At 48.9% G+C, this 16,398-nt stretch overlaps 1 protein-coding gene across 1 annotated transcript; it reads right to left on the bottom strand.

The window, feature by feature from the left end:
- Nucleotides 1-2,504: 2,504 nt before the first annotated feature.
- Nucleotides 2,505-15,838, bottom strand: Metrnl (meteorin like, glial cell differentiation regulator). The gene is made up of 4 exons (XM_051182695.1): nucleotides 15,431-15,838; nucleotides 10,257-10,642; nucleotides 4,093-4,152; nucleotides 2,505-3,098 (listed from the first exon to the last, which is right to left on the bottom strand). The coding sequence occupies exons 1-4, from the start codon at nucleotides 15,604-15,606 to the stop codon at nucleotides 2,779-2,781; spliced, it is 942 nt and encodes a 313-aa protein (XP_051038652.1). The 5' UTR covers nucleotides 15,607-15,838; the 3' UTR covers nucleotides 2,505-2,778.
- Between the last annotated feature and the right edge of the window lie 560 nt (nucleotides 15,839-16,398).

Genomic DNA, 16,398 nt, shown 5'->3' with positions numbered 1-16,398 from the left:
GCCAGTTCAGAGGGAGGGAACAGTTGGGGGTTGTGAACGGGGCTAGAACAAGGGATGAGGGGGAAAGGAAGTAATGGGAAAAAAAGGTAAGGTATGAGGGCACAGTTCAGGGTAAGGGGGCAGTGTGCTGGTAGGAGATTGTGGGAGGAAAGGTTGCACTGTGTCAGAGGAGGAAAGAGTTCAGGGGCAGGAAAGTGTGGGAAGGGGTGGAGGCAGTGTAGAGACAAGACAGAAAAAAGTATGGGAATTTTGGTAAGAACGGTGAAATTTGGGACACAGGTGGGCCAGAACTTGAGGATCCTCCATAGCTCCCCTTCAACCTCTGGACAGAGTCACAGAGTAGCTCCCACAATTTCATGGCACATGCTAAGGCTGTGTGGGCTTTTGGTTCTCTAAGGAGGCAGCCTAACCTTGCACTATGGCTCCCACCCAGTATCATGGCCCTTCCCAAACTCTGGTCCTGTCCCAGTACCAAGCAATATAGGCCATGGAAAAGGACACTCCCACAAGGAACTAGGTATCCACCTAGACATAAATGTTAAATGTAAGGAGTTGTCTACAAGTGATGTCAGCACCTCTCAGCCTCTTGGGCCTTGACAGCTGCAGCCAAGGCTCTATCAAAAAGACCATTTTTTTTTTAACCCGTTGGAAAGCCCAGCTCTCTCTCATCTTGTGCAAGAAGCCTCACTCCCAGGTGTGTCAAAAGCTGAGTGCTCCTATGAATATGCCATTCACCTAAATCTGGTAAGGCTGACCCCAATCTTCTGTAGAGACAGGTGGTAGCCAACACACCATTCCTGTTCTGCAGCTTCCTGTAGGCTGAGGAGGAACTAGGAGAGGCTCAACTGGGCATGGCATCTGCATGATCTAGTCCTGCTAATATAAGGTACCATAATCACCAGCCCATCACCAACTGCTGCTTCACAACCTCATCCATGGGCACCTGTTTCTTGTGAGCTGGTACACGCTAGAGTGGTACACATTAGTACCCCAGCCTGGTGCTCACTGGCCGTATAAGTCTCTCCTTGGTCTTGCAGCAGAAGCTGCATGGGAAGAAGCACCTGGTGAATAAATTGGGTCTGTTCACCCTTGGGGCCCACAGCAGGAGTGGGAGAAGACCCCAAAATGCCTCAGGAACTGGTAAGAACTACAAAGTTCTCAAAACTTGCACAGGAGGCAGTAACTCCAAGAACTGATAAGGTCCCAGCCAGAATTCCAGTAGGATAGGACCTGTGAGCTGGAACACAGAGATGAGATGCAGCCCACACCCAACTCCCTATACTGGAGTGAATATTCTTTTTTGTTTGTTTATTTGTTTGTTTCAAAAGAGTGTGTGTGTGTGTGTGTGTGTGTGTGTGTGTGTGTGTGTGTGTGTACGTGAGCACGCGCTTGCCTATGGAGGCAGAAGAGATTGCTAGTTAGCTAGCTCTGCTGGAGGAGTTGGTGATATAGACAATTACAAGCCACACAACATGAATGCTGGGAACCAAACTAAAATCCTTTGTAAGAGTAGTAAGTGCTCTTAACCACTTAATCAGTGTCTCTCTAGCCCCCAGAATAAATATTCTTCCTCCAGATTAGGTATTTATTGTAGCTTTTGGTTGTGACTTAGTTGGAAATGGAGTCATAACCATGTGAAGATGAGGTAACCAGGGTGAGTCCTCAATCAGTGATCTTTTGTCCTAAGACAAAAATTTGACTCAGACACATACAAAGCAGAAGTCTCATGGCAGGGAAAGCAACACCAGAGTAAGATGGTCACAGGCCAAGGATGTCTTGAGTCACCAGAAGCTAAAATGTCCCTCCTGGAGTCTGTAGAGGAAATGTGGTCCTGCTCATACCCATTCTGGCTTCCAGAACTGTATGAATTAAAGCCTTCTGTTTAAACCTCCATTTGTGGGGATTTTTCACCGCAGAAAAAAACACCCTCTGAAGGAATGGTGCCATTAAGTAGGCTAGTCTCTTGGTATCCAGAGATTTGTAGTGTGCGTTTGGGGAAACTTGTGGTCAAAGGACAAGTACTGGCTTAGTGGAAAAGTTGTGGACAGATGCAGAAGGTAAGAGCAGGGAAGGAACTCAAGCCTAAAGCTAGGCAGCACCATCTAGAATTGTCCTGTGAGCAAGAGGTCTTGGGAAAGCAGTGCTACAGCTGAGCAGAGAAAGTTCAACGCAGGCACCCATCTGATACATTAATATGGATCTAACAGTGTGCTCAGATCCTGGTCATTCCTTTCTGAATGGAGAAGCCTACAGTCTGGTAAGGTTCCCAACTGTAGCGATGGTCTTTAAAAATTGGAAATAAAATGAATGGAAAATAAAAAAAGTATTTGTTCCATACATTTCTATCACAAGAATAACAAGGTTGAGTGATAAACCCCAAAGTTACCACTGTGTACCACACAACCTAGCTCCCACCAATACATCAGACCAAATGAAATGGCTAAAGTCAATTTTCTAAAAAACACCATTAAATGGCACACCAAAGGTATCTTCAGACACAAGAGTTTGTTTCCTATGGACATTTCTTTTTTTACAAAAAAAAATATAATAACTTAGTTTGCATTTTACAGCATTACTTAGTTTGCATTTTACAGCATTTCCAATGGGTCGGGGCATTCTTGGCTGAGACCTAATGGGTCAGAGCAGCATGTACCTTCCCAGTTCAAGCACCAGGCTGGACCCATGCCACCACCCTGCAGCCTCTATCGGGATTTGATAGAGCAACTGAGGACTCAAAATGTGGCTCATTTGAAGAACGGTACCGTGTTTCCCCGCAAGTCACTCCATATTGATCTCACAAGGGTTTACGCCCCTCTCTTCTGCATTCCTGTACATCCTTTGAAAGTCACTAAAGCGTGGGGCACATCCAAGCTGTGCCTCCCCAAAGTGCACATGTCCAGTGAAGAGGAATTCCCCATGTCCTGGCCGTACACCACACTCCAGCAGTGTTGTGACATGGCCCAGCCAGTGGCCACTGCCCTCAGGAGCTGGCTGGAAGACCTTGCTCTTCTGACGGTGGAGCCTGCTCACCCGCAGGTAGATGACTGAGGCTTGCTGTTCTGGCACATGGGTGACATCCTGGATGAAACCTCGGACAACTGCAGAGGAAGGAGATTAAAGTCAGCAGACCTAACGGGCAACTGTCAGCAATGGCAGGCACATATAGTACATGTCACCCTGGGAATGTCCTTGGCTATCAAAGACTGAACCTGAACCCACTTTGTCACCTAGTAAGTAGCCTTTAGAAAGCTCAATAATAAGCAGCAGTCCATGATATTGACAGTGTCAGACAAAGGTATTCCACTGAGCATCAGCTATACAACACATGCTCTTCAGGTAAGAACAAAAACTTAAGCAAAATGCTCTGCAGTTTTGGGTCCTATCAGGCTTCACAATGCGGCTCAAAGGACAAGAATAATGGTGAGGGGAGGGGACAGGGAATGGTTAGGGCCTAGAGAATAGAGCAACAAGGGCTCAAGATCCTACCAAGTGATAGTTCTCGGCTTTGGGGCAAGCGTTTGAGTAGGTCAAGCTGGGTCCCAGCTTATTGTAGCCACTATTATGGCTGCAGTTCAGCAAGGAATGCCCCTGATCTATGACCAAGAAGAGCACTATGCAAACATCCCTGACTCCAAAAAGGTTTCCAAAACTCCAACCACCTGGATGAAGAATGGGCAGAGCTCTGAGTTGGGGCTGGTGCAGGGACACACCAGGCCGCCCTCTGAACTATGTTCCCAGAGAAGTTCTGAAAAGTTACTTGGAACGTGAGGACTTCCAGAGCTCCCAGGAGGTTGTGAGCTGCTGTGCACAGTGAGAACACACTGACACTGATTTAGGGCCCACCCTGGTGACCTCATCCTCACATGTTTATGACATGACACACCTAGAATTCAAACCCCAATTCTGCCTGCATGTGTGGCATGCAGACTTACCTTAATGCATACAGTGCATTGTGATTCCACGGTGAAGCCAGATTGAGCCCCCTGTCCCCCAATACACACACACACACACACACACACACACATAAAAGGAATCAATGCTGGCTTGAAAAAGCCCTCATACCCTGGAAAGAAAACCACAGGACAGACTTACCAAAGTCACTGGTGCAGATGGCAAGGAGGACCTCAGTGTCACTGCAAGGTCGACATGGGGCTGAGGAGGAAAAGAACAGGGTGGATGATACAGCCCAGACAATGCTGGTTAGTCACAGACCCTCCTCAGCCCTGACACTGCAGAACATAAAAGGCCTGCCCCCTGCCCTACATTTGAGGACATATGTAAGAACAACACAAAGTCAAGGTGAGACATCTGGCCAACTCCAACTCTACCACAGAGGTGAACAGCAAAGCAGGAGGCAGACCAACTTCTGTCAAGCCAGATGCTAATCCCAGGTGACCACTTGGCCATCCTGGCTCATACTACAGCCACAATAACATGAGCCCAGACAAAGGAGTTCCATGCCACTACTGTTTACCTTGTTAGTGTAATTTTGAATAAGCAACAACTCTACTCATTTGAAAACAAAACTGTTATTGAATGCCTGTCACAATGCAAAACATCCCAAGCTGAACTGAAACCATGTGTCTATACCACCCAACCAAGGTACCCTCCCCCAGCTTCCACACCCATATCCTAAAATGACATGGGCTTTTCACTGGGAAGCAGACTCCCTGTCCCGATGGATAATCTCACTCAGTCCATCTGCCCCATGCATTTCCTACAAGAACCAAGGCTACAAGTCTGCAAAGAGAGTGTTAACTGGAGTAAGGGTGAATGAGATTGAGTGGGGAAATCTGTCTGCTGTGGGTATGGGGTCTTAGGCCACCAGTTTAGCCCCTACTCTAGTCCTACTCTAGTTATATACCATAAAAGCCAATTAATTGAGTCTTACTCACAGAACTCTTAGAATGAGCTACCCCACTGGTCAACCACTGACACACCCACTTCTCCAGAGATAGCCCTCTCCTGCCCTTTGTCCCACTTCCCTGGTGTGGAACAGAAACTGGCTCAGCAGCTTTTCCACGGACCACTCAGCGTGGATTCAGGAAGAAGGAAGCTTGTTATTTGCTGTGAATTATGTCTCAAATCTTTGTCCTCAGTTTCCTGATTGTGGCCAAGTTCTCCGAATAAAAAGAAACCCTCGGGTATAAAATCTCAATAGATAAATGTCCCTAGGACCATTCCCTTGCAAAGATTTTGGGGCAGCCCTTGTTTTGGGGGTAGCTTGGTCCTGAAGAAACTCATGTTACCCACATGCCTGGAGGCCACACAGCCTGACCATGAGTGTTGGTGACTTGGCCCCAGGGGAACCAAGACAACACTTGTGTGGGCGAAGAGCAAGCAGGCCAAGTATTTCCAGGCCAACAGAAGTTCAGAGAAACTTTATGAGGTCCTGAAAGAGTAAGCCTCAGACAAAGCCTTAGGGTTTACCGTGTCCCAGTCAAGCACAGTTCTCTGTGGACCCTTGGGCTGGGTGTGTCTGGGGCCCTATCCTTTGGTCCTACCCCAGAAAGGGGGTGGGGTGCCTCCCAGCCTCAGCACTCGCTGACTCACCCACCCACTCACCTGACAGAACTTTGCTTCTATTTAGTTATCAGAAAAGGGAGAAGCCGCAGAACAAGTACAACCTGTTGGCATCAGCATAGCCCATCAGAAAATCAAGCACTCCCACCCCCCCATGCCAGCTTTACAGCTGACAGACTTCTGCTAGGGAGACCTGGTTGCAGCCAGACTCCTGGAAGCTGCAGTTTCCTGGTCCCTTGGATGTCCCCCTCAACCCTGGTGGGACTGCTGCTTCTTTCCTTCCTATGATATTTGCTTGGTAGCCCCCAGCACTGGGAGTCACCTGATGATCAACAAAGAAGCTGCCGAGGCGTGTGGCTTCTGTAGCATACTGTTCATCCTCACACTGACTAGGAACCAGTGGTTCATACTAGCTGTGGGCAGACACGGTTTGGTCTGATCCAGAACACAGACACGGCCTGAATACAGGAGTACTCCTGCACTACCGGAGACTTCAGAACCAACCATTCTAGGCAACATTAGATTCAGAGCACAGTACTCTGGGAAGTCCACCCTGGTTGGCACCTGCCCAGGGACCACAGCCCTCCTGAGGATCCCTTCAGGGTGGAGGGCAGCAGAGGCTAGGGAAAGGGTTGAGGGTCAGGCCACACAGTATTACGAGTTGGAGACAAGAGTCCCCAGAAGCTAACCTAAAGCACCTTAGAGTTGAGAGTTACCTAAGTTGAACCAGGGCAGTGACTTACAGTGGAGAGGAGCGTGGACCACAGGCCTAGAAAGTACCCTGAAAAAAGTCCATGTGAATTACATGTGCTGAGACCTCAGGTGATACATGCAGAGAACATGAAGAGACCATCCCCTTCAGTTGTGTTTGCTCTGACTCACAGCTACCTGCTGGATGTGCTCCTTTGTCAGACTAGTCAGCCTGCAGACCTGTACAAGTCTCAGTGAGTGGGTGCCATGAGCTAGCAGCCCATCGAGGGACCCCTGTTCTAATTCTGAGCTTCACTTTTGCAGAGATTCAATGTGATGATAAGGACATCAATCTAGAAAGAATTATTAAACAGTCAAGTTCATACCAGCTGTAAAATGTGCTGGTCACAGACGCTGGCATCACATTTCCTGGGAGCCACTTTGGAAACCAGGCAGGAAAGTGCATAAAAGAAATCAAATGAGGATAAAGAAAACAGAATTTAAGGAAGCCTCTTGAGCATACCTGAAGAGTCAGGTGAGGGCTCAGTCTGGGCACAGTTGCCTCAAGGAAGGAAAGCAAGGAAGGCAAACACAGGCAAGAATTGCTGGATGCTAGGAGGCTCTGCAGACCTTGTAAGCCAGACCAACTGGTATGTGGGCAATACAGCCTTCATGAGGATAGCCAGGATGACACATACAGTTCCAAAGAGAAAATCTTACACACCAAGGCCCTTTAAGGGCCTTTGTGACACATGGTGGGTACAGTGATTTAACGGGGACAGAGAAGCAAGACTAGGTGCTGAGGCCTAGGCTTCCTCAATGCTCACTGCTAAGTTCCACAAGAAGGATGATGACCCAGGCGATTCTCTGAATCCTTCATCCTAGCAAGGAAGTCAGTGGAGACAACACCCTTCTTTATCCAAGGTTGGGAGAGGGTTACGACAAAAAAAAAATAATTACAAGATAATTACTGTGGCCTGAGAAACCACCAAGGCAGGAACAGACCAGAGGATGCATAGCTCCAAATATCATGCCCTTTGTTCTTCAGCTTCCAGGACTCAATGCTTCTTTCCACTTCATAACATGGCCATTGCTGGGCATGGTGGTACACATCTTTAATCCCAGCACTCAAGAGGCAGAGGCAGATGAATCTCTGTGAGTTCGAGGCTAGCTTGGTCTACATAGTGAGTTCCAGGACAGCCAAAGCTACATAATAGAGAGACCCTGTCTCAACAAAACAAACAAATAAAAAAGACATGGCCATCAACCCTCACACCATCAGGGCAATGCCTGAACTCTGAGTCTAACAAAGGGACCTGGGCTGCAGGGCTCCATGTAGCTTCTTAAGCCTAGTAGTGACAAGCAGATAAGAATTTAAAAAGAACAAGCAGACATACTCAGAAGCCACAGGCTATACCCTGTGGGCTCTATTAGCCAGTAACAGCGATGGCAATGAAAAGTGTCCTGCTGTCCACCTCTTCTATTGTGTGTCTGAAATGCCACTATTGCCACTAACCCCCTCATTTGGCCTCTCCTAGAGTTCCACAGCAATGGCCAAAGTAATGAGCCCACCAGGATGGAATGGAACCAGAAACTATCCAAGCTGTACCTGTTTCCTGGACCAGACAGAATCTACCTCTTGCTGGTCACCCCACAGTCATTTCTCCCACATAGCTGAGCCAAGCGAGGTCAGCCTCTAGATGGAGTTTTATCTGTAGTCAGTTGTAGGACCTTTAAAATTCTGCCAGATTTTCCTAAGGGTCAGAGGTAGTGCCAATGCCCAGATATCCTGAGCAAGGTCACTGGGACAACAGATGCAGGGCAAGAAGCCAAATCCAGCATCACAGATGCTGGGGTCACCTCTCATATGACCTATCTGTGCCCCTGGAATAGCACATTATTCCACTGTTCTGGTCTTTTCCATTTTGATGCAGTTCACAAGTCAAATGCACAGTCCTAGTGGACATGAAGCTAATACTGCAAACACTCTAGAGGAACTATCCTAGAGCAGTGGCAGGTTCCCTCCTTTCTGGGTGGGGAGCAAGGCTCACATGCACATGTACAGGTTTCCACCAGATTCATACTCACACGTTCTCTCAGGCACTCTTGTCTGGGTTCCAACCCACAACACCAGTATTCTCTTGAGTCAGCACAAATGAGAACTGATTCATCTAAGAGCTTGTCTGCCTCTGGCACAACCATCTAGGTCAGGTGCATTATTCCTTCTCTGGCTGATACTGACTTAATTCTGTCTTATATCTTATTTCTGAAACTGCACCAAGGTCAGAGCAGAAGAGGAAAAGCCTACCACTAGCTATAGAGACCTTGGGAGCTGGCCCAATCTGAGCAGGACAATGGCCAGCATTAACATTTCACATCATATATCCATTCCTTAGGCACTAACAGCTCATGATCCTCATTCCCCAAGAAAGCCAAATGTCCAGGTTGAGACCATCTCAACACTGAGTTAGGTGGTGCTCCCTAGGAAAGGTGGCACCCAGCTCTGAGTAATGCAGATGTCTACGACTGTTTTCAGCAATGCTAGGGTTGGGCCAGAGCTCATAATCACCTCAGTCTGAGACCCTGTCTTGAGTTTTGACAGTCACTGTGTAGTGACTGACACTAGCAAAGTGTGTAAAGTCACTAAAGTTTGATTTCAGACATCCAAGCAGGTGTATATTTTAGGATAGTGAAGGGACCCTGAGTCTCAAACACAGCAAAGTCCTAGATACAGGAATAGCATGAGATCCTATGGCCTGAGAGATGCATAGAGTACTGAACACAGGACTACGGCTAAAAATCTATGCCAGGGCTACTGTCTTCCTGTAACCCCAGGAGAACCTGGAGCCACTCAATGACCCCCACAAGCCTCCCTTAGTCTGGAAGTATGGTCACAGAAGCAGCAGTCAGTAAAGGACAGAGAGGAGAGAGGGCAGCTCTTAAGACATATCAGTTATCCCCATTTGTGACCAAAGAAATAAGACCCTGATGGATCACAGCACAAGAGGTGAGATATGGCTTCCCCTAAAGTAGGGTCCTGATGCTGACATCTCTCTACCATCCACCCACAAAGCCACACAATCTTGGATGCAATTTGCCTTTCATACAGAAAAACATCTGCTTGTGTCAAAACAAAACAAACAAAAACAGTCAATCTCACTTCAGTTATCAGGCACACATGTCACCTCATTTGGCATTCACCTGGTCTTGGAGAAATGGGTAACAGCCTCATCATCAATCACTATCCAAAGCCGTCCCTGCATTGGTTCCTGAGGCTTCTATTCTGTCCCAGTGGGGAACTCCTCCCATGCCTACCTACCTCAATCCCTAAGCAGGCACCTGGCTACACAACTCTTTCTCAATCTCAGACTCTAGGTGTTTGTTGGCATCTCTGTGCAGAAGCCTCTCCATCAGGTTCCTGGCTCTATCTTGTAGAGATGGAGCTGGGTCAGCTGTGCTCTGACCTGATGTGGTTTTCTTAATCCCAACTAATATCCATTCATAAAAGCCTCTGGAATATCACAGCTTTATGTTTTGTTTTGGTTTTTTTTTTTTTTTTTGCTCCCCACCCAAAACTATCACAAGGTTATGAGGGATACTAAAAACCCAAGCCAGTTTGTGTGACAGCTGGAATGGTAGAAGCCCCATCTCAAATGAGTTATAAAGAGTCCTTTAGGAATCAGACAATAAGCCATTCTCGGGGAACACAGCCTCCAACCACCTCACTTCCCTAAATTAGAAACTCCAGGGGCCTAAAGGAACACCACAATCAGAAGTCTTCTTAAAGGAGGTCTTGGTTGAAAAGGCTGCATTAGTTTTAAGAACCAGTACTCTTTTACCTTGCAGTCTCTCAGTAGGGACAAAGGGCTCATAGGACAAGCATGCCACATTGAAGCCAAAGACAGGAATGTCTCACAGAGGTGAACAAGGGAAAGGGTAGGAGAAAATCAGATTAACTATTTTAACTTCCAATGTTACCTGAGGAAAAAAACAGCAGGACTAACGGGTAGCTAGCCCATGCTAGTCCTTCACAGGGTACTCACCAGACAGCACATGCAGGTCCAGTCCCCTCTGCCCACTCATCAGCTCATACTGGAAGCCTGTGGTCCTCCTGCTGATGTCCTGTTGGGGTGTTGCCTCTACAAAGAGGCCACCCCGCTCCAGGCCAAAGCACTGCACCTGGCCAGGTTCACCACTGATGTCCCGTACCAACAGTCTCAGTTCTCCAGTTTTTTCCAAATAAATATTGGCCCCAGAGGAGTCCCTGAAAGGCTTGATGCACACAGTGAAGTTCCTGGCAGGTGAGAAGGTGTTAGGCCGTAGGTTAACAATAAGGGCCCCAGTTGGGTACATCCACTCCACAGAACCTGCTGAGCAGCGTAGGTACACCTGTTCCACCTCCTTGCTGTGTGCCTCTCGGGTCAGCCCACTGTAGGAAGAGGGGACATAGTCAGGTAGGAGCTCAGAGCAAAGATCCCCATATGCATGCACCTTATATACAGCCTCACTCAGCAGTCGTTCACACTCACCTGACACATGTTCAGGTACCCACCACTCTTAGCTTCCAGTGGACCTACTCCAAGAGTCAGTCTGAGTAAGACTAAAGCTCTGATGGCGCAGGCCATGCTGGTTCCCAAGACCCTAGATACTCCCCATGCTGCACCTCAGGGCACCAGTCTTAGTAGGTTCCTTAGCCAAGGAAACGGCACCAGGAAGTTACAGCAAGAATGCTCTGGGTATTCCAAGACTTGGAGCAAAGCAGCCCAGCATGACCATTATACCAGCCAAGGTTCCAGACCATTCAAGGGAGTGAAAGATAAGGATAATCCTTTCCTGTAGAGATGCCACGGGTGTACATCTAGTGCAGTGCTTAGCCACAGGGAATAAGAAATTTTGATTTTCCTTAAGCCACTTATCTGACTTTTTTTCATTCATTTTCAAATCTGAAGTTTTATATCACCAATCATATTTTTAAAAAAAACTCAAGGGCCATTAAAATAGGATTCATTATAAGGGCAAAGGAAACATTCCTTGGGCAGGGATGGGGAGACCTTTGGTTGGGGTTCCTAAAATAATAAAGTTCCTGAAGTAATAATCTGGCCTCACAAATGCCAAATAAAAAGAGGTATGTAGTATGCTACACTCTGGGAGGCAGTATTGTTTTCAAAAAATTAAAGCTGCCAAAGGTGCAGTAGTTTCTCCTGCTCAAATTAAAAAGCAAAAGTCAGCCTGTTGCTAAGGTTATGTCATAACCACAAGTGGTCTTGGACAGAGTTCAAGAGTTCTATTACATGAATTTGGTTCTGATCAGATCTCAGACAGGTTCACCCACATTCTTAGGATTTTTATGCAAAATTTATAAAAGAGGGTTATATCCAGAAACTAGCCTAAGTGACTTACCAGAAACCCTTTCTGCAAGGGAGAAAATGTATAACACATGGCATACCTTTACTGCTAGTGACTCATGCTTCCGGCCCCCAAAACCTCATTTTGTATACAAGGTCTGCAGTAGTCTAGGACTGTAAGTTACCCCACAGACCACATCAGAGATAAGCATTGTGGGTGAACCCCTCCTGACCTGCTTCCCACCCCCTGACAAAGCCCTGGGTCAGGCAACAGTCAGCACTACCCAAGACACACATGTAGAACAAACTTAGAAATTATAGTCAATAAAACTCACACAAGCCATCTGACATCTATGTAGGAATGGGCCTAATTATAGGCCTAATGGGCCTATGTGAAAATTAGACTAAATGTCAAGTAGCTGTATCAACACATAGCTAAAACCTAATTGTTGTTTTTTTTTTTTTCTCTCCTGTCTCCAGCATCAAGGGACAGCTGACACTTGCACCAGGCCAGTCATAAACCTCAACAATCTTCCATACAAAGCACCCTGCATGAGGTTTTGCTTCTTGAGGCTCAAGAGGGTAGAGGCCTCACCACAGAGGTTCTGTGGGCCTCAGAACACTGAGCCTCAGTGCAGCATAGGTAGATAAAGGGGAAGACTATCCTCTATCCAGGGGTGGAAGGAACCCAAGGGGTCAAGAGGCCCACAATGCCCAGATTAGGGGCTGCCATTCCATCAGCCACATGCATTATATGGTGGCCATTGCACTCCACTTAATTGGAAAGAACAATATGAGTACAGGGTTCCCACGGAAATAAGGAATCTGTTAGCTCACCTCTTCTCAGGCCTCACTTCCAATGGAAGGATTATATGTATTTATCCCAGGATATGCAAGAATCTTCCCTTATACTCTCTTAAAATATTCAGGTCAACAAAAGAGATTTCACACCAAACTAGTGCAATATGCATAACCCATGTTTAGAGAAGTAGGAACTAAAGTAAAGGGACCCTAAGCTTAGGACCAGACAGACAGACCTTTAAAGACGTCAAGACCAGACATGCAGGTTCCCATTGGAAATCTAGTACCCTAAATATCCATTTCTAATACCCAGCACCATAAATGCAAGCACATCCTAAATGACCATTGATCAACAGGACTTTACCATCTTCATGAGATGTAGATGATACACCAGCTACAAAAAATAAAGCAATCACATTCCACTGCTGCGATTAAGCTACAGTACAGACAGAACCGACCCTAGTCTACACCATAAAATTAACAAGGCTGACTTGATCATGGTGTGTATGGGTGAGTGTGTCCTGAGTAACAACACAGTGTCTTTCACACTTGCACATGCTGGACATGCACTATACCATTGAGCCACATCACTAGCACAATGTTTGTTTGTTTTGTTATTTTGAATCAGCAAGTGTCACTACTCAGATGAACACACATATTTGAGTGGCCTTATGAGACAAAGTGTAAATTCCAGATTGATATTAGGGCCCTCTGATGTGAGCAGGGTTTGTTCAGGTACACTACTCATATTGGGGCAAGACAAGGGTCTCGAGAAAGGTTTGTGATTCAAGTGAAATCTAAAGCCTCTACTGCTACGTTTTGCTTTTCATTTTCTACCTTGCAAGACAGCCCGGGTGTGACTACACCTGCTTTGAGCCTGCTGAAAACAGTGGGAAAGTTCATGGTTCACATTTATGGCACTGGTGAATAAACATGGACAGAGAAAGGGATTTCAAAATTTCTGACTTGGAAAAACGTAGAGCCTACATGAGTTTAATAGAGTGGCCAGTGCTATGGAGAGCAACTCCATTTCTATCAGAGGCCAGATTCCAACATTTTTAAGCTTGTTCCACCCAATGATTTGTTCTAGACTGCTTGAAACAAAAAGTTGTAAACACTGTGGAGAAGCAAGCACACCAGCATGCTGGGCAGTGAACTGACCTATGAAGTGGGGGCAATGGCTCTAACACAGGGGACTTTCATATGTTTTCTCTGTCCCACCTACCTACATACATCTACCAGGTGCCTTCAGCTGTCTTCTGCCAGGCTGTGCTTTAGCAAAGAGTCCCTTAAGCAAATCCCAGAACAGGAATGAGTTTGTGGTGATGGGGGAGGAGGCCCAGGTAGGCAGGTATAAGTGTGACCAGTTACTGGACACTTCCCACAACTTACACAATTGGAGGCCCTTGGCCTGGCTCTGGTGGTGGGCAGGGGAGAGAGGGATTCCAAGGGGACAGATAGCCAGCTCACAATGCCCAGAGGTAAGTTTGAGTGCTGCCATCCAAGTAGTCGCATGCATCATGTGGTGGTTAAAGGTAAGGAACAATGTGAGCGTGGACCCACACAAAGGTGTCTTTTAGTATATCTCTACTCAATCCCTCACTAGCTAGGGGAAAGCCACCCCTCACCAGGGATCCCTGGGCTGGAGGGAGGAACATAGAAGTAAAGCAAGTGTCTGGAAATCTCATTCAAAGGCAGAGTTCAGTTTCTGGTTTTGGTCTGCTGTAACAAGGCACCCCAAGATCCGAGGCTAGAGTACACTGATTCAGCAGTGAAGTCTGTGAGCAGAGAGCTAATTACCATCGGGAAAAGGGCAGCCGCATAAGAGCTCAACATCACAGGCTCGTGGCCAGCTCTGTGACGGCGCCAGCATTCCCGAAGCCAGTCCTCCCCCAGATCCCATCTGCCCTTGTCTACTGACTCCCTGCTCTTGATGGACAGAAGGGATTTCTACTGGAGAGGGTTAAAACTCTCTGAAAGGAGGCGCGGGAACATTCAGGAGGCAGAGCTCAATCTTCCAGTCCAAGCACTCCAGCAGGAGTCATTATGGGGGCTGATTGTGGTCTCCGTGGTTTCCTCAGAAAGTTAGGCACTGTAAATGTATAAGATAACTATTGGTGCCCTGTTTATGCAGAGCCTGGGCGTCGTTCAACATCCAGCCTTCTCAGAAAACTCTCTTCGCCAAAATCACCCATCACATACACTGCCCGCATGAGACCAGATCGTGTACCCTCACAGGCTTGCGCAGGCGCCCTGCCCATGGGACAAGCCACACAAGACCCCCACCGCAGCCCCAGCCCACGTTTTCAGCGGAGACCCGCATCTGCGCAGCGCAGCGTGCTAGGCAAACCGCTGAATTGGCAACTTGCAGTGTATAAAACTGGCTCTGCAAAGAAAGGGGGCCGGCCTCTGTGCCTGAAGCGCCCTCACTGTCCAAAGCTGCTACGACTCCTCAGGCACCCCGCCCGCGCACACTTGTGACTTGCGCTCCTTTCCACACGTCACACTTCAGTTAACAACAAAAACTCCTGGGCTGTCACCACTGATAGGGACCAGACCCGGAGGAGGGGGGTCCTCAGGGCAACCCCGCGCCCGGCTGCCAAGGGCGGCTTGACCTTCACCGAGCCGGCGCCGGGCTCCATCCTACTGCATTTGGTCGCGGACAGGTGTCGATCCGGTCTCATTGCCCCACAGACGCGACTAATGCTGCAGCCGATACCGGTCGCGCTTGGACCCCGCGCTCTCCGCGCCACAGCTGTCCCTCTTGATGTGCACAAGACCGAACTTTCCCAGGGGGGCAGAAATCCCAACCGTTGGAGCACCGAACCCGGAGCGGGTCGAGCTCAGGAAATTCATTAGGGTAGAGATACGCGCGCGGAGAGTGGGCGTCTTCCGAGACCGACCCAGACATTGCCAACTCTTTTGTTCTGAAACCAGGGCTAGGGCGGGGGTCATCAAACTTGGCCAGAGCCTCAAGGACCCTACCCCGCCGCCACCACCAGCTCTGCATCTCGCAGCCCAGGGCTCTGGGCCGGATTCAGGCGGTCCATGGTATCGCCGGCAAGACTCACCTCCCCTTCCAGCTGCACAGGTCGCTGGAGTACTGCGCGCTCGCGCCGCCCAGCAGCAGAAGCAGCAGCAGCAGCGGCGGCGGCGGCAGCAGCGGGGGCGGGCCGGGCCCAGGGCCCGGGGACCGAGGCCACTGCTGCCCCGCGCGCCTCCGGGCCGCCCACGCCGCACCCCGCATGCTCCGGCCCGGTCTGCGTCCGGCGAGTGCTCGCACCGAAATAGTAGACTCTTGAGCCACTGCGGCCGGCAGCGTGGTTCCGCTTATGGGCTGATCACGTCGCGCATCCGCAGCCCATCCCGACTTTCCCCTGGCCGCCCACCACAGGAGCCGCCCGAGCCGTACAAGCTGCAACCAGAGAAGCGCGCCTGCTGCTGCTGCTAGAACCTCTGAGCTGGCAAGTTCCAGTACCCGGGTCTGGCTCAGCTGGGGGGCGGAACCATGAAGCCGCCCCGCCCCGCCCCCGTCCGGGCTCCGCCCCTGCCTGGCCTTTGGCCGCGGCCAGCAGTTCCGCCCTGTGCCAGCTCAGAGATCTGCGTCCTGCCAGCTCTGGCCTGGAACGCCCTGGTATCACGCAGTAGATCCCCAGTGGTCAGCATCTCGCGGCACAGGACACGGGGAAGTGTAGCTCGGAGTGGGGCAAATGAAGACACTGCAAAGAGGAGTGTGTACGAAGGACCCGAATAAGATCCAGGAGGACTAGGGTTGGAGTACAGAAGCCATGGGGATGGAGTTTCGGGGCCAGGGGAACTGCACCGGTTTTGTGTGGAGTAAAGAATCCTGAGACTTGGAGTGTTTATCAATTCAAGCCGAGCTCCCCCCCAGAAACTACCTTCCTTCCTTCCTTCCTTGAAACAGCATGAGTGGCATTAAATGAAGTAGGGACTCATTGTCGAGTGACCCTCACACCTCACCAGCTTTGTGAACTTCCTGGCACCCTCCCTTACCCCTCCCCGAACTCAAAATTTACCT

The sequence above is a fragment of the Phodopus roborovskii genome, unplaced genomic scaffold (assembly GCF_943737965.1).
Source record: "Phodopus roborovskii unplaced genomic scaffold, PHOROB, whole genome shotgun sequence".
Classification (NCBI taxonomy): domain Eukaryota; kingdom Metazoa; phylum Chordata; class Mammalia; order Rodentia; family Cricetidae; genus Phodopus; species Phodopus roborovskii.
Note: the sequence above shows the minus strand (reverse complement) of the source record. Positions and strands in the feature narration are given on the sequence as shown.

Excerpts from the sequence above, each read along its gene's own strand:
- Metrnl (XM_051182695.1), bottom strand. The coding sequence starts at position 15,606 with ATGCGGGGTGCGGCGTGGGCGGCCCGGAGGCGCGCGGGGCAGCAGTGG. Across the intron at positions 4,153-10,256 it reads GGACCTGCATGTGCTGTCTG|CCCCATGTCGACCTTGCAGT; the intron begins GTGAGTACCCTG and ends TTTCCTCCTCAG. Across the intron at positions 3,099-4,092 it reads CATCTGCACCAGTGACTTTG|TTGTCCGAGGTTTCATCCAG; the intron begins GTAAGTCTGTCC and ends CTTCCTCTGCAG.